This window comes from Lygodium microphyllum, chromosome 16 (assembly GCF_053477565.2).
Source record: "Lygodium microphyllum isolate KBCC chromosome 16, Lygodium_microphyllum_v1.1.10, whole genome shotgun sequence".
Classification (NCBI taxonomy): Eukaryota; Viridiplantae; Streptophyta; class Polypodiopsida; order Schizaeales; family Lygodiaceae; genus Lygodium; species Lygodium microphyllum.
In genome coordinates this window covers 12196907-12222676 of record NC_141150.1, presented here as the reverse complement: position 1 = coordinate 12222676, position 25770 = coordinate 12196907, and the positions used below count along the sequence as shown (strand labels likewise).

Here is a 25770-nt window from a genome sequence, read left to right as displayed (position 1 = left end):
CTGACACGGGCTGCATCTTGTATGCAAAGCATATATATTCATATACTAGCTTCTCAATTATTCTAACCAAACAGTGCAATGTGCAAAAGTGAACCCTTGTTAGTGGTATTTCCAAAATAGGGCGCCAGTTTGGATCCACTGGAATTAGCATTCCATTTCTCATGACTTTCTGATCACGTGTCGGAGCACCCTGTTGTCCTGCCTTGGCAAGCCATTCTTTCTTTCCATCTTTCCCTTTCTTCCTAGTTTGCATGCAGTATATGCACGGAAATTTTGCATTTGCTGCATTTGATAAACCAAACATACACTTCAATGTTTTTAAATCACTTGCAAGATGCCATTCAACTTGATAGTCTCCAAACCCCTCAACATGTAAAACTGCTCCATTATTTTGCTGTTGAATAACACAGGGTATATTAGTGAGGTTAAAAAAAACTTTAAGTACTTCATGGTCCTCCTTTGGTACTTCAAATGCTGCAAGCCACCATATTTCATTCTCCGATTGTACACTGAAGTATAAAGGATGTTTTTCATCGATGTTGGGATCCAATGCTCGATTCATAAGTGTTATACTCACACGCTCAAGTTTTTGCCCCTTGATAATCTCACTCTCATCAAGTTTGAGGACAAACTTAAGCTTGCCTCTACATTCTTCCATAGACATATTGTAAAACTTGACCATAGCAATCTGAACCCTACATATATCCAATACAAAGTTGTTGGATGCATTCAATACAAAGGCAACTTCTTTGGAACCATACTTCAATATGTGTGTGTGTTCCAGATGCGTAGGCTCACCAATTAGTTCTAAAACTTTCTCATTTAGTTGTTTTCGAGCCTTCTTCACGTGAAATGGTTTTGGCAGAGGCATTACTCGCTTAGTATTGAAGACTTGCTTAAAACCTGTATCCAATTGTTGATAGAGCATACTATATGACTCAGAACTCATTCCCACCTTGTCACATAATCCCTGAGCATCTGTAGCAGTAAACAAGTTGCTCACATCCCTAAGACGTTCACTAGCAACACCATCCACAATGTCCCTGAATTTACGATTTTCCAATGCATTTTTGACCATATTCTTGCTAAGGACTTTGGCAATAGTATCATTCTCTGCATGAGGAAACATATTTCTCATTGTAGTAGATTGAGCATATATCCGTCTATGATATTATCCACTTCCTTTGGCTAATTGGCCAATTGGTTTAACGGATCGGATGCGCCGACGTGCCTCTTTGGTTTTTAAAGTGGGCCCAATCTCCAAAGTTTTTGTGAGCTTCCTCTCTATGTTTTGATTCTCCTTCTCCAAGTCATTGACTTTAGACTGTAACTCCATATTCTGCACGTGTGTAGCATGCATAGCATCTTCAATGACAGACATTGCTTGTTGTAGGTTCTGGTTCTCTCTATCCTTCTCAGCCAATAATCTATCCTTTTCCATCAAAGACTGCATATTCCCTTGTAATCTTGTCTGCATATTTGTCAAGGTTTGATGAGCCCCTGCTATTCCTTGTGTGACAAGTCTGCATGTGTATCCATACAATCCTTCATTGCCTTCACAAGCAAACTTTACAAATGATGTAAGCCCTTCAAATTGTGGTGGCCTTCGAGTGAGTGGATCGGGTGGATAAATGCACCCATCAACCCAAAGGTCCACATTTTTTTTCCCTGCATTTCTTTCTTGTTGCATCCTGCATCTTATTGCATCATCTCTTTCCACAGTTCTTTTGAACATTGGTGCATATTCATCCTCCAATTGAAAGTGAATATCTCTCTTTCTCTTGGTACATCCTGCACCTGCATTCTGCAAAAAAAAAAGTATGCAAACGTTAACTTGGATTAACATTCAAATAGCAGAACTACACCCCTTTGATTCACTATATCTGTGTTTTTTTAAAAACCCAGTTGGTTCTGCCTGTAATCTTGGCTTTTAATCTACCTCTAATTAGCATCAAATCTTATCTTCTGTTCTATCCAAAATATTCTCTCTCTCTCTCTCTCTGTTTCTCTCTCTCTCTCTCTCTCAACAAAAATTCATCAAGGAAACCCTAAACACATTCATACTGAAGCTTGGCTAGTGGAAAACAATAACATCATCTTATCTTCTACCCTAATTTACTATCTGTCACTCTATCACTTATTTTCTTTGTTCATCTCACACAGTCCTCTCTATCCCCCCCCTTCTCCCCTCCTCTCTCTCTCTCTCTCTCTCTCTTCCCCTCTCTCTCTCGCTCTATGAATTGATGCTTAAGGACTGAACAACAACTGCGAAGAATAATAACATCACAAAGATTTAAAAAATAAAGATACCTCCATTATCACTGGATTGCTTGTAGTATAGACTGTTGAAGACGAAGATTTCTTACTGCATATTTCTGAAGAGGAAGATGGCTTGTAGCAGGGTAGAGTGTGTTGTAGATAGAGATTCTTTGATTTCAACAAATGGTATCAAAACTACTCCTCAATGCTGCTTCAGAAGAACTCGTATGCAAGAAACCATATTCTGGAGGGAAAGAGAAGAATGCACAAAATTTGGGACAAAACTAGAGCTTTCTGAGGGAATGAAAAAATGCCCAGAAATAGGTATATACTTGTCCAAAAAAGATGAAAATTTACAAGGAAACTCTTGAGTCAAAAAGGTGTCTCTGGGTAAAAAATAATCTTAAAATATGATGTGTACGTCATTTTATATCGTTTTTTAACTTCCGCCCTTTTAAGAAGCGAGAATGAGAATGATTGAAAAGTCATGAGGGCACTAAAGAGGGCATTAAAGAGTCATGAGGGCATTAAAGAATGATTGGCTGCGTTTTTAGAAAAAATAGAATTGTATTTTTTTAGTTATGAGGATTTTGAGAAAAAGTGACCTTATCCTGCAGTTTGGGAATAAAATAATAGGTGAAATCTATTGAAAACACAAAAACGAGATTTTCTTGATTGTAGAAGATCTCTTTTTATAATATTATTTTGGAATCTCTTTTTAGAGAGAGAGAGGTGAGAGAAACCCCTTAAGGGGCAAAAAAGAGAGTCCATATTTCTCCTAATGTTCACGTTGAGCGCATCGACAAAATGTGCTCCACAATGGATTGTGGTGTTATGGCAAGGTCTCAGCAAGAGAGCTCATGGAAAGCCACGGATCCAAGTACCATTATAGATGAGATGAAGTATTTTGGAAACTTGCAAAGTGTTATCTCACTGGATTACTATAGCTTCTCCATGATCATATTTGATGTATAGTGATTCAAAGTGATACTGAAAGGAGCTGGGGCAATCGTTCAATGAGGTCCATTTGGATTTCTAGAAATAGATTCCAAGAACATGGACAAATCTGCGTGACACATTTGTCTTGCTACCCCATTGTGAATAGGTATATGAACTATTTTTTAAAATTTTTTCACGACATAGAACATCACAGATATTGAATCACTCTTATATATTATTTTGAACAAGTAATTTTCTATTCAAACCCTTGACAATCTCGATGGTGGTATATTGTGTCGTCATCCCCTCGGAGTGCAAGAATATATGATTATGTTCCCAACCTAGTTGAGGAAAGTATGCAGATGGAGGGGTCGATATTGTAGAGGGTGGAGATCGAAGAAGGCTTGGAGCATGTAGAGGAGGCAGATCTAGGTAACGATGACAGAATAACAATAGGCCAAAAATTCTTTGAGAATGAAGTGGACTTATCCTTCTATGCTGACCTATCTATAGACCTTCTAGTGTACATGGAGTTGTGCTAGGATATTGATATGGAACCATAAGCTAGGTCATACTTCTTGCATTCACCTACTCAATTCATTGATGAATGGCTTTTAAGGGTACTTTAGAATATGCATTTTAAGTAGCATTGTCTTTTTAAGAGTTATATTATTGCGATTTACTTAAATCTTTATATTAATTATACTAACATCATTTTCTATTTATGCAAGTTACCTTTGATGATATTTGGAGAGCAAGATGAGTCGAGGAATGAGCGATGAGGAGTTGTAGGAGATATTCACACATATGTCTCCAGATTAGATGGCTCGATACAGAGATATGGCAGACTACGAGCTGTCTTGAACACCATTAGGCCGTTCCGTGAGATCTACTTTGGCACACTTTGATGCTTCCATATCTAGTAAATGACATCCATGCTCTAGTCTGGGCGCACATGGAAGGAGTGGTTCTAGGGAGTGTTGTGGAGATGTGGATGTTGTGAGCCCATGGTCGGCTCTAGATAGGGATGCCACTCCTCACTCTCATACATGTTCTAGAGAGAATGGCTCAGATGGATGTTGTCGAGTCACTAATGCAGTGTCTCCATCTCGTTATTTTGGTGGAGGTATGTCATGTGTAGGATTTGTCACACTTGTGGAGATATCTACTCCAGTGACTCTTGCTTTTTCTCAGCCGGGTCCATAAGTGGCACCTCTATGGATGCTACTCCGAGAGATACTATCCCCATGGATACACCAGATGTACAGGGGTCTCCTAGTTATGCTCAAGAGTGCGATCATAGGTGGGAGAGGACACACCTTAGACATATCCTAGAGGGGTATAGATACCTCATAGATAACATGATAGGTTCTATGATCATGAATGATGAGGAGAGAAGGGTGATGTCTCGCATGAGAGAGTTGTGTCAACAAGTTTTTTTGCACAATGTGTTGGACCATTGGAAGAGTATACTCGAGGGGAGCAAGGACTATATAGTAGCATCCTTACACGAGGAGTTTTCGGTCCCTACCATGGCAAAGAGGTTTCTCACTAGGTGAATAATGGAGTGTATGTGTACATACATGTCACATAGACGATCAAACACACACAAGGCACTCAAGAGTTGCACCTCAAAGCTCGAGTGGCTAGACACAAATGATTGGTGGAGACTCAGGGAGGAGGCTACAAATTCTCTAGAACATTGGTGACAATAGTGGAAGTAGCAAGGTCACGATTAGAGACAGGCATCATGCATCATTTGGGGAGTGGCGATTACATGACTTATCTGGAGGACTTGCATTGACACTCATATTTCTAACAATTGTATTATGTTTTCTTTATAGCACTACATTACAAATCGTGATCCCATCGGCTCAGAGACTCGATATATGTAGAGAGACACGGTCTCACTACATTGATCAATAGACTATATGCATGCCGTGGCCCAGTAAGTAAATCATATTTCTTGTCCGTAGTTACTATGCTTTTAAAAATGCATTTTGTATGGTGGACTGATATGTAGTTGTTCACTTTGTAGAGTCTGCATTCAATGTTCCTTTGCATCCGGCGGACAAGCTTTCTAATGGCGAGGATATCTAGCTTGCACTTGGATTCGTGGAGTGCACACCCTCTTATTTTTTGGTCTTGTGATCTGTGCAAGCATCTTCCATGTACTATTCCTTAGATGTACTTATGATCCTCTGTATCTTGTGATAATTCCATGACTTTTCATCAGTGGTCTCGTACTTATTCTATGTATCAGTCTTATGGATTCAAGTATATTTTGTGCTCATCTTGACGACCATTGCGTACCCAACATGTAATGCATTTGTAGAATACTATATAGCACATGCTGCTATATGTGACAGGACAATAAGCTGCCCTGCCAAATCTTTTTTTCTGTATAACCATCACTAATTTCTTTGCATATATCGCTATTGGCGTCACAATATACATCACAAAGCGTCACTATATATGTTGCTATTTGTGTCGCAACAATGACAAAAATAGCGAGGCACATAGCAACGGTTTTATAGAGACACTTATACCGACACTTTTTAGCGATGATGGGGTAGTTTTTTTAATGAACATTTGCATCACTTTGAATGTCGGTATGAGCCTTGTATCTTGTAGAGTGAATGAGGTTAAGCAACCAACCTCGATAAGAGTTACGAGTAAAACTTGCAAACAAAGACTAACAACAACCAAGGAAAATCCCAATGAACAATAGTTAATCAAAGTTGAGATCTCAAAAAGGGGGACTTAGGAACAACCAATCCAACTAAAAACTAGGAGAAAACTCGATAAGATAGTGAGAGGATCAAGTTAGAAAGAATTACCTTTAAGTTAAGATCTTGCTCAATTGCATCTCTATTTGTGCTTGTAACAATGCATATAAGTTTAACTTGATGCACTTAGAAAATTGATTGAATAATAAAAAATTCTAATACACTAAGTCAGAAAATGGATAAAAGAGAAAGTGCATTAGACCTCCCCCAAGGCTAATTGTAGGTCTCTTTTTCAAGGAGAAACAAATTGCCACCTCGGTGAGTTTTGGATTGATCCCAATGGCAAGAGGTCGCTTTGTAGGGGAATCCTTGGGCAAGAGGAGTTAAGGGTGCTAGGGGGGACTATGGTTGATAAACCCTCAGACTCCTAGACACCATCTAAGCTCCTATATGACTTAGGATGGATTCCTCAAGGCCTCGATACTAGTTAGGGGAAGAAATCTTGGAGAAATAATAGCCTTCGTGCTATTCTTCTATATGATGGGCAGCAGGTGAACACTTGTATAAGAAATTTCTATCAAGTAAAGAAGCTATCTTTCAAAAAGGGTTGTTTTCATTATTTGTGTGTTATGATTTTAAATTACATAAAGGAACACTATGATTAAAAGGGTTAATTAAAGAAATTGATTTTATATGTACAACTTAAATGTGTTAGACAAGTAAATAACTAAAACTACCCAATCAAGAGAAGCGGGAGGGTGTGATTCCTAACTGGATTCGCCATAAGGCAAGGTGGTCTCAATAATCTAAGAGCTTCTCACAAATTCGATGAATTAGAGTATAAAAGAATTTGACTCTTAGAATTAATTAGGACCTTGATTGCGTATTGTTTTAGGGGAATGGAGTGAGACTTTGCCTTATGGGTGGAGGGACTGACGTACTCGTATTCCTCCTCATTTCTCACTCTCCTTGAACCGAGTGCAATGCAAGTCCACTTTCATTCGAGCAATCAATTGTAAGCCATTGTTCGAAGACCAACACTATGCTTAGTCTCAAATAGCAGACCTTAACTTACCTAGAAGTTGAAATTTAGGTCAATTCTCATGGGAACAGGTAAGACCATCTATTGCAAAGTGTACTTGAGAGAGTCTAGGTAGCAAACCCAATGTTATTTGAAAGAGTACTAAGTATTGTTTCCTAGAGAAATCATCTTGATGGACCACTAAATCCTACCCCAAAGGATGTCTCGAACAAGTGATCATGTCACACGTGGTATTAGAGCAAATTAATGGAGCTAATGTATAGGAAGGATTTGTTTGTAACCTTGCTGAGAAAAGATTTTGATGGAAATAGCTATTCACCCTCTAACTTCAATGTAGTAAAGCAAAACAATTGAAGTTGATGGGTGAAGCCCAACTTTGGTTGAAACAATGGTGCAAGCACCAAGGGGTTGTGGAAGTGACCATTACTTGGGACAAGTTGAAGGAAGCTATACACAGGCAGTACCTCCCATAAGCGTACTCTCTACTTCTTCTTCACCACGTCTCCTCTTCCACCTTCTCTCTTCTTCTCCTTCTCTTCTATTCTTCTTCTTCCGTTCTCTTCTTGTCCACCTATTCACCTTTTGTAGCCGTAGCGAATGTCTTATTTAAGCGGTGAATAGTAGTGATCAAGGGATGCAAATAGCTTCTCAACATGATCGAGGGATGCATGTAGCATATTGGGATGGCGATGGAGAATGAGACTCCTAGACGGTGGCGGCACATCCAATTGATGAAAATTCATTGATGGATTTCATATCTTCCTTTTCCAATTCTTTTTTTTCGAAACCTTAGAATCTCCCTTCCCCCTTAATCATTCATGCCCAATTTAGTAAAAATGAAATTCCGCTTCACGTGGAAGCATTAGTTCATTACTGTACGTCTATTTCACGAGGATTTGAGGAACGTAAGCTTCTTATGGTTCCTAAACTATATTAAGAAGTGTGTTTTGTAAGGTTAGGCATTTATCTCCTTTTGATTGAGAAATTCCCAACACCACATCTAATGATATTCATGAAAGGCATGAAGAGTGTGGGAATCCTTAAGATCCTTCCACCTCCAGTACGATAACATAACATTAATCATGAGTCATAGGGATCAATTTATAGTAAACTTATATGAGATTATAAGGAGTTATAGTGCTTAACTAATTTGCTATAATACATTGTCGTATTGCTGCGCATTCGAGGTGTGAAATCCACCCAAAAGTTGTGTGTGGGAGTTGATATTTTGTACATACTTAGTTGTTATGTTTGCATCTTTATTCTGCGTGGTAATATAGTAAGGAGGGGTTAGAATAAGATCTTTTTTGTTGGCAGCGCATTGGTTTGTATGTATGCCATGTGTGGTTTATTTGCAGAAGCAGAGGCTACTTTCAAACAGTTGCATCACCATGATACAGTGTCTTGGAACGCAATACTTTTAGCTTGTGTAGACCATAACAAAGTAGAAAAGGTCTGGCAGTTTTACAAGCAAATGGAGGTTGAAGAGCAAATTCTCTGGATATTGGTTGTATATTACATTTTGATGATGTGGAAGCCTACCAGAAGCAGAACTGGTCATGATGAGGTGTCATGGACAGCATTGCTTTCAGCATATGTTGAGCAGGGTAAATGTAACAATGCTTTAAAATTGTACAAGCAAATGCAAGAGGAAAGGGTTTGGCCAGTTCAGCTGGAGTTAATGATTGTTCCTACTCTTCAAGCATGTGGCCTCCTTGTCGATTCAGATGAAGCCCTATTTATGGAAAACAATCAAGCCAAATTATGGCTTTAGGAATTGGTGAAGGATTGCATGATGCTGATGCTTTAAGAAGGGGTCGGAAAAGAGGATAAAAGCAAAGAGGCTGAAAAAGGCGGCATAGTGTGTTCAAATTAGAAAAAACAAACGACATATGGGGAGAGGAGGTGCAAGATAATTGGAATCTACCAGGAGAGAGCATAAAAGCAGGGGAAGGAAGAGAAATCAGGGGAGCTTCGGCGAGCTTTGGAAGACAAGACAGAGGAAAAGATGTTCTGAACTTTGATGAAATAATCAGAGATATTGAAGATGAGGAAGACAATAAGCATCAAAAGTGGATGCATCGAACTATTGCAAAGCAGGAGAAATGTGCCCAAGGGCCTCCCTGGTTGGGAAAGCCTAGATTTCAACCAGATCCAGTGCAAGTCCTATTATCAGAGGAAGTAACAGGACCAGGCCGTGAGGAGGAAGATGACGAGAGTAACAACGAAGGGAGGAAGAAAGAAGATGATCACGAGGTGACAATGCGGAGGCAAACAAAGTGAAACAACAGTGTCTTCAACATCGTCGGCTTGCAGACGAAGGTAGAGGAGCCTGAAGATGATGACGAGGAAGGGACGAAGATGATGACGAGGAGAAGATTAGCGAGCTACTGCGACAACAAAGTGCCGGTGACGAAGCCTGCAGAAAACTACAACGATAACGAAGCAAGGAAGGGAAAAAGGCAATCTTGAACGAGTGAAAAATTGCCGCTGTGGGCCATCAATAGTACTGGGGTCATCGTTCGTGTGGCTCATCATTGAAGAATTAAGGTGCGCAGAGGCGAGGGCTATTGGAGGAAGATCTTTGATACTTTCGTGAAAATCACAGGTGTGGATCCGAATTCCATCTCTAGAGATCGAGTGGCTGAGATATTTAGATGAAGATGCAACAAAGAAGAATCTGCAGAAGAGGACGGCTAGCCAAAGGGGATGAAGAAAACCTACGCAGAGGTGAACAGGATCCTTTGGGCATTTGTGCGTACTTGGAGGCTATTTCTGTCCTTCCTCAGCTGCGGGTCATACAAAATGCCAAGGAATTGGATAATCAAGGATACTTGTTGACAGCACTGGGACATGGATTGCAGCCTTCAAATGGTACCTGTCTTATCAAAAGCTCCCATACTACCAATGCAAAGCTGTAAATATCTGCTTTCCTGGAACAAGGTGTATCACTGAACATTTTAGGTGCCATCCAGCGAGAAATTCCAATATCATCACTCCTTAAACAATATCACTCTGACTCAAAACAATCTACCTCAAAATCTGTGATCTTCACAGTCAGGTCCTCTGCCAAGAACAGATTCTGTGACTTCAAATTTCGATGCAGTATACCTTGAGAATATAGATACCTCATATCACGAGCTATATCAAGAGCCATGTTGAAAACCAATTTCAGTGAAATGAAAAATGTTGGCTGTTTATATTGCAAATAGGCCTTTTTTTTAGATCCAGAGAAAGGTACTCTGTAATGATGCAACATACTGGTGGCTTTCTCCATGCTCCAACAAACTTCACTATGATTCTGTGATGAACTCTCGAATTATTATAATGCCAAATTGAGAAGTTTGCTATTTAGAAAAGGGATCCTTGATTTTGGTCCAATGTTATTGGATTTTTGTATAAATCCTTTACAGTACTGGACATTATTATGATCTGCACTAAAACTGTTTCCTAAACCTCTTGTATACACCTCTAAAGATCTTCCGTACTCGTCCTTTATTGCTGCTGTAGCTATTCTGAAGACTGAGACATTCAAAATTGTTGTCTTAAATTGGATTCAGGATTCTCAAAGGCTGTGGATGTGAATATAGACAATAATTACCTGTGTGAATCAAAAGAATAAGCTGTTATAACAGAGTTCAGCTTCTCCGATGTAAAAGAGGAAATTGTTAAGCTAATAAGCTGTTTGTCTCATCAGTCTTCTGAAGAGTTGTTGAAATATAAATATGATTCTTTGTGGAGGTCGCCACTATTGACCTTCTATCCTGAAATTATTCAAAGTCCTCTGTGGTCTATAACAGAGTTCAGCTTCTTTGATGTAAAAGAGGGAGTTGTTAAGCTAATAATCTGTTTGTCTCATTAGTCTTCTGAAGAGTTGTTGAAATATAAATATGATTCTTTGTGGAGGCCGCCACTATTGACCTTCTATCCTTAAATTATTCAAAGTCCTCTGTGGTCGCGACTTTGCTTTTGAAAACCCTTCGATATCTTTGGTGAACCTGATGTGAAAGCGTCGCAGAAATTTCAGGATGGGAGATACTGCAGCATCATTTTCAGCCTCTTCTACGATTCTTGCTGCATCCTCTACTTCAGCTCCATCATTGTCTACTGCTTCAAGTACTTCAACAGATGATCTGAAGCAGATTTTACAAAATATATCCATGTATATGCAGCTTCAAAATCAGTAGACACAATTGTATATGCAGCAGCAGCAGCAATTGCATCAACAACAGTTGTCTCAGCAAAGGCAACTATATTCAGAGCAGAAGAATGCAATTAGCGCGACTAAGGCGATTGAAGCAGTTGAGAATGAGAAGAAGCTATTTGATGGCCGTAATGTTTCAGCATACTTGAAGACATATGAGATCAAGATTGGGTTTTTTGGAGTTCCAGCTAGACTTATGAGTAAGTATTTCCTTCGTCTTGTCACACCCGCCTTGAGGGCGAAAGTGACTGATCTTTTTATTCAAAATTTGCATTGGAAAGATTTTAAGAAGGCCCTAAAAGAAGAGTCTTTCCTTGAGGACTTTGGGATGGCTACACGGCGATCATTCCGAGAGTGGGTCTACATGCCAAACAAAGGTCTAGCTGCTTCAGAGTTGATTCGAGAATTCTTCAGAGAGGTATAGTCAACTTGATGCCATTGAACAAAGAGCATTGGATGTTGAGAAAGTTGAGCTTTTCTTGCAAGCTGCAGATCCTGCTCTTCAGGAAGAATTAGGAGAGCTTCTTGAGGATCGCATGAAGCCTGTGGGTCTTAAAACAGATTGGCAAGATGCCCAGGATGCAGTCTCGACTTTGACCAAGAGGAGGATATGGAAGACCCGCCTACAGAATGGTTCTATGACACCGACACCGTCTTTTGCTCCTATGCCTGCTTCTATCCCTGTTATTTCTTCTCCTCCTCATCCAGTTTCTTGGCCTATGCTAGTGCCTACTGTTTCTACTCCTCCTATTCCTCCTGTTCCACAACCGGTGCCAGCACCTTCTACTCCAAAACCATCCACTCCATCGGTGCCTACCTCTCTTGATGACATAATCAAAGGCATAACGGATTTGACACTGGAGTCAGTTAAAGCGGAGTTGGTGGGAAAAATAAAAGAGCAGTTTGCTTCGACTGCGCCTACTATTTATTCTAGTGCTCCTACTGCACCTAGGAGTGCTCCTAGTGCACCTAGGAGAGATCGAAGATGTATTTGGTGTGATAGTACAGACCATCAGCATTGAAGGGATTGTGATTGTGAATATTTTCAGGATGCAAGGAGGAAGAATTTGGTATTTTGGGGACAAGATGGTAAGTTTTTGTTGACTGAAATAGGAGCTTCGCTTGCTACCAACTTTGGGAAAGGCGGAATGAAGAAGTTAGTGGATGACATGGCTGCGCGTACTTCTTATGTGACAGCTAGAGGAGATGCTTCTGCATATGGAGTCCAGATTGAGAAAGGATCAGAGAATCAGTCAGCATTATGGACTTATGCTATGGAGATGGCAAACAAGGGAAAAATTCAGCAAACTGTTTTGACTAGTGCAGGCTCTAGCATCAGATCTGAGACAGGTTGGGATTTGCCTGTTGACAGGTACTCTATTTATTCCTACTTGGCTAAGTCTTAGGGAGCAGATGTACTTGTTGAGGAGAAGCGTAAGAGGGATGAAGAGAATCCAAGTGCAGCTAAAAAGACTAGAGGGGGTGAGTTTGTTACTCCATCTACTGTAGGACTGTCTTTGAGACCAGGGCCAGAACGACAGATGGAAGATGCTCAAAAGAGAGAAAAGAGGCAAGAGCCTAGAGAGAGAAAGCAGTCAGGGTTTAGATTGATGTCCGATATTGAGACATCCATAGACATGAAGAAAATTTTTAATGACAAGATACTTGGCAGTGAGGTGACTTTTACTATTTCTGAGGTTTTGGACATCTCGAAAAGAGAGTTTCAAGATCAGTTCCAAGAGGTCCTGAAGAGGAAAATACATGCATTGCCTCCTGAAGAGGAAAATACATGCATTGCCTACTACTGATACACAGGGAGTTTTGATTGGGGAGTTGGATGAGGATGAGGATGAGGTTATGGTTGAGAATGCTTCCGTTTTTCCACAGATAGAGAAGAGAGTTCAGCCTATGCACTATGCTGAAACTGATGAGCCAGCCTTGATACCACGTAGTCACTTTTCGCGGAGTCATTGGGCTAGGGCAACTACATAAATGATGGTAAAAATTGGAGAGAAACATGTGCCTTATGTTGCTTTGGTGGATCATGGTTCAGAGATTAATCTCATAGTTCGTGGAGTTGATGAGAGTAACAGATGGCCTATGGATGTAGAGCATGGGTGGCCTATGAGAGCCGCCAACAACACTGCAGGTGATTTGTATGCTGCCTGTCCCAGTGTCAGGGTTTCTATTGGAGATGTAGAGGAGGATTTCCATTTCTTTGTGCAGGATTCATGCTCTTATCCCATAATTCTTGGACAGCCATTCATCACAGAGATGCGCATGGAAACAAAGGTAATGGATGATGGATCTACTTATGCACGGATTCGCAGTAAAGATGGCATGAGAGAAGTTCAGTTTATGACTGTGTGTGTGAACCATGTTAGAAACAGGGATACTCTTAGAGATGCACCTTTGCCCACTGTGAGGGATTTGGGTTTTCATTAGGTACCGCCATTTCGCGAGACGACGGTGGTACAGAGCAGAGGAGATTGGAGTTCTCGCCTCCTGGCAGTAGTGTTTTCTCCTCCAGTTTTGTTGGGATTTTAGCAAACAGTTCGATGAGCTATCAGAAGACTTCTAAGTTGCCTAAAGCTGCCAGACATTACATATGCAGGAAGGAGAAAATTTTGAAAAATGCAAGAATTTTAGAGGATGATGAGCATATAGATGGGATGTATGACAGTATGATTTGTGTAGATACGATGATAGAGATGGAAAATATGCTGAAAACTGATATGTAGAGTTGTCACAGTAATGTATTAGTACAATCCCTGGACATGTTTCATGAAATTGCAAATTTTGTGTCATAGATTGAGTCAGAGGCTGAGGTGATTCAGCAAAAAGTATTGAGTGCTGAAGAAATTCAGCAAACAGAGTTTTCGGCTGATTATGATCAGCTTATAGAGACACAGAGGGCTGAAAACTTTCAGCCAACAGAGTTTACTGCTGCTGAAATATTTCAGCATCCAGAGTTTAGGGCTGTTCCTATGCAGTCCACAGAGCAGAGGGCTGAGGATATTCAGCCATTGGAGTGCAGAATTGCTGAATTACAGCAAGATTTGAGTAATGCAGAGGAACATAATGAAGCCAGGGTTGACACAAAATACAAGACTGTGGATAAGAAGGTGAAGCCGGTAGCTGTACCGCTTCCACCTGACAGTGATCAGCAAATAGAGAGGGCTGCCAAATAGTCAATTTTGAGAAATCCAGAGCATATAGGCCATAAATTTTCAGCAGAGACTCTTGCTGAATTGAAAATTGGAAATGGTGATTTCTTGCTACCCACAGAGAAGCAATGCTTTCAGGAGATTCTTGAGCGACATGGAAGGGGGTTTGCTTTTTTCCCGCATGAGATTGGATGTGTGAATCCAGATATTTTTGCTCCTATGGTAATCTTTACTATTCCTCATATTCCATGGAACCTCCGACCTATTCCAATGCCTAAGGCACACCTGCCAAAGCTGATTGATCTGTTGAATGAGAAAATCAGGATGGGAATCCTAGAGCCTTCATCTGCACCATACTCAAATAGGTGGTTTACGATTCCAAAGAAGAATGGTACTCTCCGATTTATACAGGACATGCAGCCAGTAAACAGAGTTACTATCAAGAATGTTGGTATAGGTCCAGTTGTGGATGAGTTTGCAGAAGCATTTGCTGGACATGCCATCTATTATTTAGGTGATTTGTATTCGGGATATGATCAGTTTCAGTTGGCTTTGGAAAGCAGGGACATAACCACTATGAGAACTCCTATTGGGCTTGTCAGGATGTGTACCTTGCCTCAAGGTGCCACTAATTCTGTTGCGCATATGATGAATGCCATGCATAAGGTTCTTCGTGATTATATACCTCAACTTACCATGCCTTTCTTGGATGATGTGCCCATTAAGGGGTGTGCAGAAGAAGAGAAGAATGAGAGTCTAAATGAGCAGGGATGCAGATACTTTGTGGCTGATCATATTTCAGCTTATGAGAAGATCTTGACCAGGTTAGAAGAAGTGAACTTGACACTATCAGGGCAAAAATCTATTTTTGGAGTGAATGAGGTTGTCATTGTTGGACATATGTGTGGATATTATGGCAGGAAACCCTCACCTGATAAGGTGAATGCTATAGGCAAGATTACGGAGTATTGTTCTACCACTTCAGAGGTACAGAGATTCATTGGAGCTTGTGTGTTTTATATGATTTGGATACCCCATTTTGCACACATAGCAGATTGTTTATATCAGTTGCTTCGAAAGGGGCAGAAATTCTATTGGGATGAGAGCCACACTAGAGCCATGCAGAAATTGAAGAAGCTATTGCAGATTGCTCCTACTCTCAGGAAAGCGGATTATAATTGTGGAAGGCCTATTGTATTGACAGTTGACACTAGTCCAATTGGCATAGGTTGGGCTGTGGGTCAAGATGATGCAGATGGAAACAGGTGTGCTATTCGGTTTGGGGCGAAATTCCTAAACGAGAGACAGAGGAGATATCCGCAAATCAAGAGGGAGTTACTGGGGATTGTTACGGATCTCAAATGTGACAAGGAGTACTTTATTGGAGCCTCAGTTGTGGTAGAGACAGATTGCTTGCCATTGATTGGTATGATTACGAGTTTCTCTACTCTGGATATAGCTATGTTGAGATGGATTACATACATCAAGTCATTAAATCCAGAATTTAAACACATAGCTGGGAAGGATAATCCAGTGGCAGATATGCTGTCTAGAGCCAGATATGATGATGAGAAAATACTACTTGTAGAAGAGGATGATGCAGAAATTTCAGCCGCTATGGTTGATCATGTTTGCAATGTCTATGATATTGTGGCTTTCATAGAAGAACTCTATGTTGGAGATTGGTGGCAGATTGGCAAGTACCTTAGTACACTAAGCAAAAGAGATGAATAGACAAATGAAGAGTTCAAGAAGATCAGAAGGAAAGCCTATGGTTATTTTCTCAAGGACGGATTTCTTTGAAAGCATTCGAAGAAAAGAGGTGGATTACCTTTGTGGGTTGTCTGCGATAGAGAGACACAGTTACAGGTGATGAGGGAGTTTCATGAGAGTCCTTGGGCTAGTCATAGAGGAGTGTGGGCTACTTATGAGAAAATCAAGGAGAAATATTGGTGGAAAGGCATGTATAGAGATGTTTCTCACTTTGTAGAGACTTGTAGAGACTGCCAGATGTGTTCGGTAGTGCGTCATCGAGATGAACTTCATCCAACCTATCCGCTATGCATTCATTATAAGTGGGTAGTTGACTTGGTTACTATGCCTATGTGTCTATGGCAGATGAGATATATTGTTTTGGCTAGAGAGGATGTTACCAATCATGTTGAGGGTAGATCTTTGAGAACGAAGACCACTAGTGCAGTGTATAAGTTCTTATTGGAAGAAATTTTCTACAGGTATGGCTGTGTGGGTAAGATCACTGCGGATCGCGATGAATTGGATGCAGATGAAGCTAGGGAGTTTTTCTCTCAACTAGGAATCAAGTTGGCTCTAACCACAGCATACAATCCAGAGGGAAATGGGAAGAGTGAAAGAGGGAATCCGCCGATAGTGAAAGCATTAGCCAAAGCATGCAGAGGACGGATTGGAGAATGGCCGAGACTTCTACCATTTGCTTTGTGGGCTGATCGTACGACTCACAGTGTTACCACAAGATATATGCCCATAGAGTTGATGTATGGTCAGAAACCGGTTATGCCGACTGAGACTTGTGCCTTGACTTGGTCAGTTTTACCTTGGCAGGAGGATTTGACGAGAGAGGAGCTTTTAGCTCTTCGGATTCGACAGTTGGAGAGAAGACGAGAAGATATTCAGCTAGCTATTGACAGGTTGAAGGTTGCTAGACTAAGAAATAAGGACAGGTTTGACAGCAGGCATCGCTTGCGGCCTACAGCAATAGAAGAGGGAGACTAGGTATTAGTCTTTGATAGCAGCCTCGAAAATCAACATACTCCACTTCGGAAGATGGTGAAAAGATGGTTTGGGCCGTACATAGTCAGACATGTCTTTGATAATGCAACATATGAGTTGACAGAATTGGATGGGACAGTGCTTAGAGTGCCTATTGCGGGAAAAAGAATCAAGATTTTCAAGAAAAGAGATGATGAAGATTATGCATTGGAAGAATTTTCAAGAGAAGAGCAACGAGAAGAAACTCCAATGGAAGAGACAGATGATATGACAGATAATCTTGTTGATATACCAGAAATGCACAATGAAGAGATTAATCTGTTTGTGGATCTTGATGATAACGATCATGGGTAGTTGGCCCATCTGGAGGATGCGCAGGATTAGAGGGGGTGGATGTCGTATTGCTGCGCATTCGAGGTGTGAAATCCACCCAAAAGTTGTGTATGGGAGTTGATATTTTGTACATACTTAGTTGTTATGTTTGCATCTTTATTCTGCGTGGTAATATAGTAAGGAGGGGTTTGAATAAGATCTTTTTTGTTGGCAGCACATTGGTTTGTATGTATGCCATGTGTGGTTTATTTGCAGAAGCAGAGGCTACTTTCAAAGAGTTGCATCACCATGATACAGTGTCTTGGAACGCAATGCTTTTAGCCTGAGTAGACCATAACAAAGTAGAAAAGGTCTGGCAATTTTACAAGCAAATGGAGGTTGAAGAGCAAATTCTCTGGATATTGGTCGTATATTACATTCTGATGCTGTGGAAGCCTACCAGAAGCAGAACTGGTCATGATGAGGTGTCATGGACAACATTCCTTTCAGCATATGTTGAGCAGGGTAAATGTAACAATGCTTTAAAATTGTACAAGCAAATGCAAGAGGAAAGGGTTTGGCCAGTTCAGCTGGAGTTAATGATTGTTCCTACTCTTCAAGCATGTGGCCTCCTTGTGGATTCAGATGAAGCCCTATTTATGGAAAACAATCAAGCCAAATTATGGCTTTAGGAATTGGTGAAGGATTGCATGATGCCGATGCTTTAAGAAGGGGTCGGAAAAGAGGATAAAAGCAAAGAGGCTGAAAAAGGCGGCATAGTGTGTTCAAATTAGAAAAAACAAACGACATATGGGGAGAGGAGGTGCAAGATAATTGGAATCTACCAGGAGAGAGCATAAAAGCAGGGGAAGGAAGAGAAATCAGGGGAGCTTCGGCGAGCTTTGGAAGACAAGACAGAGGAAAAGATGTTCTGAACTTTGATGAAATAATCAGAGATATTGAAGATGAGGAAGACAATAAGCATCAAAAGTGGATGTGTCGAACTATTGCAAAGCAGGAGAAATGTGCCCAAGGGCCTCCTTGGTTGGGAAAGTGTAGATTTCAACCAGATCCAGTGCAAGTCCTATTATCAGAGGAAGTAACAGGACCAGGCCGTGAGGAGGAAGATGACGAAAGTAACAACAAAGGGAGGAAGAAAGAAGATGATCACGAGGTGACAATGCGGAGGCGAACAAAGTGAAACAACAGTGCCTTCAACATCGTCGGCTTGCAGATGAAGGTAGAGGAGTCTGAAGATGATGACGAGGAAGGGACGAAGATGATGACGAGGAGAAGATTAGCGAGCTACTGCGACAACAAAGTGCTGGTGACGAAGCCTGCAGAAAACTACAACGATAACGAAGCGAGGAAGGGAAAAAGGCAATCTTGAACGAGTGAAAAACTGCCACTGTGGGCCGTCAACAGTGCTGGGGTCATCGTTTGTGTGGTTCATCATTGAGGAATTAAGGTGCGCAAAGGCGAGGGCTATTGGAGGAAGATCTTTGATACTTTTGTGAAAATCACAGGTGTGGATCCAAATTCCATCTCTGGAGATCAAGTGGCTGAGATATTTAGATGAAGATGCAACAAAGAAGAATCTGCAGAAGAGGACGGCTAGGCAAAGGGGATGAAGAAAACCTGCGCAAAGGTGAACAGGATCCTTTGGGCATTTGTGTGTACTTGGAGGCTATTTCTATCCTTCCTCAGCTGCGGGTCATGCAAAATGCCAAGGAATTGGATAATCGAGGATACTTGTTGACAGCACTGGGACATGGATTGTAGCCTTCAAATGGTACTTGTCTTATCAAAAGCTCCCATACTACCAATCCAAAGCTGTAAATATCTGCTTTCCTGGAACAAGGCGTATCATTGAACATTTCAGGTGCCATCCAGCAAGAAATTCCAATATCCTCACTCCTTAAACAATATCACTCTGACTCAAAACAATCTACCTCAAAATCTGTGATCTTCACAGTCAGGTCCTCTGCCAAGAACAGATTCTGTCACTTCAAATTCCGATGCAGTATACCTTGAGAATACTGATACCTCATATCACGAGCTATATCAAGAGCCATGTTGAAAACCAATTTCAGTGAAATGAAAAATGTTGGCTGTTTATATTGCAAATAGGCCTTTTGTTTTAGATCCAGAGGAAGGTACTCTGTAATGATGCAGCATACTGGTGGCTTTCTCCATCCTCCAACAAACTTCACTATGATTCTGTGATGAACTCTCGAACTATGATAATGCCAAATTGAGAAGTTTGCTATTCAGAAAAGGGATCCTTGATTTTGGTCCAATGTTATTGGATTTTTGTATAAATCCTTTACAGTACTGGACATTATTATGATCTGCACTAAAACTGTTTCCTAAACCTCTTGTATACACCTCTGAAGATCTTTCGTACTCGTCCTTTATTGCTGCTGTAGCTATTCTGAAAACTGAGACATACAAAATTGTTGTCTTAAATTGGATTCAGGATTCTCAAAGGTTGTAGATGTGAATATAGACAATAATTACCTGTCTGAATCAAAAGAATAAGCTGTTATAACAGAGTTCAGCTTCTCTGATGTAAAAGAGGGAGTTGTTAAGCTAATAAGATGTTTGTCTCATCAGTCTTCTGAAGAGTTGTTGAAATATAAATATTATTCTTTGTGGAGGCCGCCACTATTGACCTTCTATCCTGAAATTATTCAAAGTCCTCTGTGGTCGCGACTTTGCTTTTGAAAACCCTTCGACAACGTGGATAAAAATGGATACTCTACATGAGTGCTCCTGGGAAATCCCATACATAATGTGCTGTAAGTGGCTAAATGAAGAACTAGTTGTATTGACATATTTTCTCTCCTCTTACTTTTATAGTTGTGGATATTTCTAGTCCCTAATGCATTTGCTTGGTTTCATTTAACCACCCTTTTGAGACATATAATTAAGGAACAAGAAATATGCCGCCAACACAAATGAGAGAATTAATCCATACTACTATCTTGGAAATATCGTCATCTACTTCTCCTTTGAGAATGGACCCCACATAGTGTCAAGTAGCATCCCCCTTCCCCCATATTATAGCAAGCATTGTCACAAAACTTGGATAAAAAGAATAGTGCCACTAGCTTAATCTCATGTACGCATGATGTAGTAGATGTTGGCTAGTAGGTATTGGACTTCTTCATGATTGATTGACACAAAACAATTGATTGTCTTACTTATTTCCCTCAAAATGCACATCATCATGTTTTGATGCACACATTTGCCATGAGAGATCTAGCCAAGCATAGTTAGAATTTGGTCAATAGTACCCTCTTTGAGTTGAGGTTTAAGGCTCATCAATGTATTAAGGAATAATTGCAAAGATGGGAAAATTTTTATTTCAACTCTCCTCCCCCCAAAAAAAAAACCAGAATCTTGATGGAAACAAGGTTCACACTTTTGAGGAATAATAAGGACATGGCAAATTGTCCTAAATTCTATCTTAATTATGACATACTATCCCACTATACCTCTATCTTAATTATGATATACGACGCCTCATTACAAAGTATATTCAACCTTCCATGTGAAACCTTAAACTCCCGTGAAGACTGGGAATCATGCTTCAAAATGGAATTCTAAACGATTCGAGACTTCCAATAGCTAAGACCAAGGACGCCATGATATCATAAGATGCGAGTTGCTATGAGGGAAGGTGTGCATGTACCCAATTTGTGGAGATAGTACGCAACATAATCTCTTATCAGGATCGCTCCTGAGCTTTGATATAACTGGTTTATGATTAGCATGCTTTGAAAAGAAAGTCAGACGTTTCTTTATAAGACAAGACTAGTTCAAAACTGCAGACTCGGGAGTGCATGCAGTTGGAATTCCCTACCTCGATACGCCGCGAAAATTAGCTTCGCCCTTCGCGAATGCTTTAGTCTGCCTGTGTCATTGAATTGGGCGCTCAATATTATTACAAATGTGGACATGAGACTTTCCAGAAGGTTGAGCTTTTAGTGTGTTAGGAAAACCTTTGATCATAATGTATCAGGAATCTCACCTTCTCAAAGACTTGATATAGTCTTCATCGCTCATCTGATGCATCGTCACGATGTCCAATGCATAGGTCTTCAGCTACATACAAGAACATAATCGCAGCAACACGACACAACACTGATATCTATAGTGATTCTAGGTTACAAAATAAAGCAATGAATCTATCCAAGTAAGCTTGCTTAAGAAACGAAATGGATGGAGCTCACAGGAAAGTTAAGCTTAAATCCGGCACCCTTGCACTTGAGAATCGCAAGGTCGTGAGCCTTTGCTGCCGCTTCCTCATCCTCGTAACACCCTGCACCAGGCGTTATATTATAAATCGTCTTCGTTATAACACCAGACTGTTGAAATTGCGTAAGCAGAGGATTCAGGTAGAGTGAACATTATATACCTAGATATACTGTAGCACAGGAATATTTTCCATCGTCACAGACGTTCAAAATCAAAGGAGGATATGAATTAAGCCCATCGTATAAGATCACGACGTAATATAATGCGGTCGTATCAGGAGGATATTTAGCTTGCCGTGCAATTAACGTAACTAGTAGTGAGCACGTTATTCGACTAGGCCAGATCATATTGAGATCATCAGTTCCATAACAACGCACGGCTTATGAGTATAATATATCTACTAGCTCATCACGACTGCAACTGCAAAAGTATTATCGTCTGTCAAGGCTAAAGGTAGCTCAAGATCCATGCCACAGATGTCTACTCTGCAGCTCAAACATACAATAGTAGCTATTATAAAAAAACGAGTTACCCCTTACTTGTTTACGCCCTTGTATATGCTGGATGGAGCAACCGAGTCGAATTGACGATCGCAATCTGAATATGACATAAGAACAACGCCCGATCAGATCAGAAGGCATCCGCATGGTTGCAGGTCCAACGATGACGTAGTTGATAGATATGCCGACTAACTGTATACGTACGTGTGTGTGTGTGTGTGCGCGCGCGCGCGCCAATGAGAGGCTAGATTGATAATCGATATCACCTAATTTTTGGTACGAAGATGTCTATTATCCAACGACAATAATTACAATATTGTTGTTATGTGGCTCTACTACAAGAGATCAGATTCCATAAACCAAGCTTCAAAAACACTACTTTCGCGTATAGAAAGACTTGAGAAAGAGGCCAACGGTTGAGCCTACCTGCTTAATAGACTCTGCGCCCTGCGTGTATAATATGTACAATAACTAGTTACTCTCGTTCTTAATTGTATGTGCCATTTTGAGCTCAACATTTTTCTTCCAACACAACTGTTGCTTATAAGAGACAGTGAGAATAAGAGAGGATGAGAGTGAGAGAGAGAGAGAGAGCTACTAGGATAGTTAAGCTTCTCTTGCTTCCAACCCTATTCTCCTTTTCTTCTCTTTCCCCTTTGGATACTGCACGTTATTTTTACAACCTTCATATTCTTTGTTTACAACTTAGTGCCGCTATTATGCATGTTATTTCATTCACTTGTGTAGAATGATAAATTATATAGGCTAGAGCCTCTACAATCTACTTTGTATTCTGTTACATAGCATTGGTTGGTTTTATGCATATTCTACTCTATACAACCAAGCTTTGCAACAACTGTAGTAAATGGAGATGGTTGGCAATAATGATGTCCTCCTTACATTAACTAGTAAGGGCATATTGGATGGAACAAGTATTCATTGTGGGCTTATATGATATATTACATCCTAGTTACATGAGGATTTGGAACATTATGCTAAAGTGAACTACGACTTGGTGGTGTTTTGAAAGCTGCAAGTGTAATAGAAATAAGTGTTGTCAAGGATGTTGCAAGTTCTAGTTATACTCCAATTAATATTGAAGCACAGCCACTATCTACTCTTAAAAAGATTCATTAGGGATGACAAATATACATTTAAGGTTCATACCTTGATTTTATTGTTTGTTAAACATATTTTGATCCCACAAATTTGCTCATGTAAGACAACTACAATTGCTTGGGGATTTACTTGTACATTTCTATCAAGGAAGAAATGAGACTCATATTTATTACTTGCATAAGAAAATATAGAAGAGTGAATATATGGATGAAGATGACTCCATGGACAATTTTTCAATAAAGATTAGAGATCTTAAGAAGTAGTTCATTGTTATAAATGACATTTTTCAGGACATTTCACTTGTGCAAACTATCCTCAATGGCCTTCTTGACTCTTATCAAATCTCTCGTGTCATTTGATGAATTGGTTTCTATGTTTTTGCAAGAATAACACTCTCAGAAAAATAGGTCCAATGTGTGTGTTATAGATTAAACTTTCATGACTACTCACAAAATTAAAGGAAAATCTATGCTTTAAGCTACTATGAAAATAATTGCAAATGTTATTTAAACAAATAAGATTAATAAGGATGAAATGAATATGAGAGTATGATGTACTACATATATTGTAAGGTAAAATATCATGCCATTAAAGGTATCTTAAAATTGCCCTATAGAAGAGGTTACTATGATGTTGCAAGTGCCTCTTCTTGTAAATCAAAATTTGAAATGTTATGATACAAAGTGTAGTGCAATTTAGCTTTGACGTCCCTTCTTTATATAATACTTTCATGTCTACTATGAATTCAAATTGTAGTATTGAGATAATAATGCCATTAAATATATCAATTCTCCAAATTGTGTGTCACCTCTTTGGAGTCTTCCCCTAAGGGAAATATTGTCAATTGTACCAGGAATTCCTCTAATCTTGTTAAAAACACTGTCAAATTTATAACCTTTGTCCTTTTCGATTTTTGATTGTGTTGCTTGTTACAACATTTAGATATTCGCAGGTTGTTTTTAAATCATGCTTAGAAACTCATGCATAACATGGTTGAGAAAGGAGTAGCCCTTTGGGGCCACTTCTAATTTTGAAGCTTACTAGAGGGTAGCCTTCATAGCTACAATTGACATTTTTTAGATATAGAAGGGTGCCATATAAAGGGGTCACTTAGATATTTAATAGAAAAGGGGTGCATTTTATTTTTATAAAATTCACAGATAAGGGTATTTTTAAATAGGCATTGAATGTGTATGATACAACATGTTTACATATAGTACCCCCCCCCCCCCCCCAACAAGACAAGAAAGTACTTATTCTACATCAACAATACTAGCTTGCATTGCAATTTGCATTTAAGCAACCTTTTGTATGCACTACATCTTGTGTGAACATCAAACACCATTGTGAAACAAAATTTGGGGGAATTAACATATCAATACCTCAATTCTTGCTAATGTAACAACCTCAAATATTGATTTTTGGGCAAAAAGAATGTTTATTAACCATCCATAGAAATACCTAGCACCATTATGGTTCCTAAGAATGCCATTGCATGCAGGATAGTTGTTTAATTGGTGATATAACCCTTTTAGGTCTATTTAAAATGTCTTGGCATCATCAAATCAGTTTTGAAGGTTACCATTATCTTGACCAAAGTACGCTTATGAAATAGGATGTGCATTATGGAACACCTATGGCTTATGGACCACCCATAATAAGTCTACAAAAAAGTAGTAGAAAGGACGAAAAATATGTTAGACACATCTAGATTGCTATCATGATCACATTGACTAAATGGTTATATCATATAGAATGCCACATTAGAGAAAAAAAAACAATACAAGATGCAATCCTTGCTATCACTCTTTATGTGGGATATATCTTAGGGACACATACTATTCAATACCATGCAAATGAGCATATTTTATGGTAAAATGTACAAGTCTAGGTATTCAAATGGATCACCTCCGTTGGCCTTTAGTTTTACCTTGATTGCCCTTTACCTTTATTGACTCACCACCTTAACTGACATACATTACCTATGTTTCTAGGAGGCATAAAAAATAGGAATGATGCCCTTAAATAATTCTTATTTATGCATTGAGGTATGTTCTCAAGGGGATAATGGCCTTAGATGTCTCTTTTGGGTGGTAAAAGGAAAGTAACATTTTTCCTTTCCAAGCGTGAGACTCAATCTTTTGTACAACTCTAATTCCATCAGTACAAAAATCCAAAACATATGGACCACCTTATATGTAAATAGTCCTTGCTTGCAATCTTTTTCATAATTCTACATGTTATTAGAGTAAGATGATGTTTAGAGGTGGGTGTTGGATATTCTCATAGTGTTAGACTAAGCATTCCACATATTTTGTGAGATATTATATTCATTTCTATTTATTTGAATGATCAAGTTTATTGGAATAGAGGCTCATGAATGGATTTAGTTAAATGTTTACAATGTTGATGGCTATTAGGTTAATGAGTGCCTTGGCATTGGACAATTAGTTTTATTTATCCTTAGAATTCAATTTCTTTTTTCAAA

At 39.6% G+C, this 25770-nt stretch overlaps 1 protein-coding gene across 1 annotated transcript in view; it reads right to left on the bottom strand.

Annotated features, from left to right (window-relative positions):
- Positions 1-22141, bottom strand: part of LOC148022534 (ethylene-responsive transcription factor WRI1-like) — a 33719-nt gene extending 11578 nt beyond the window's left edge. Inside the window, exons 1-4 of the mRNA XM_087696560.1 lie at positions 21824-22141; positions 21639-21727; positions 21437-21510; positions 21269-21319 (exon numbers count right to left, since the gene is read on the bottom strand). Coding sequence (XP_087552686.1) covers positions 21269-21319; positions 21437-21510; positions 21639-21727; positions 21824-22010 — 401 coding nt within the window. The 5' untranslated portion in view covers positions 22011-22141. The remainder of the gene's footprint in view (positions 1-21268; positions 21320-21436; positions 21511-21638; positions 21728-21823) is intronic.
- Positions 22142-25770: the final 3629 nt, after the last annotated feature.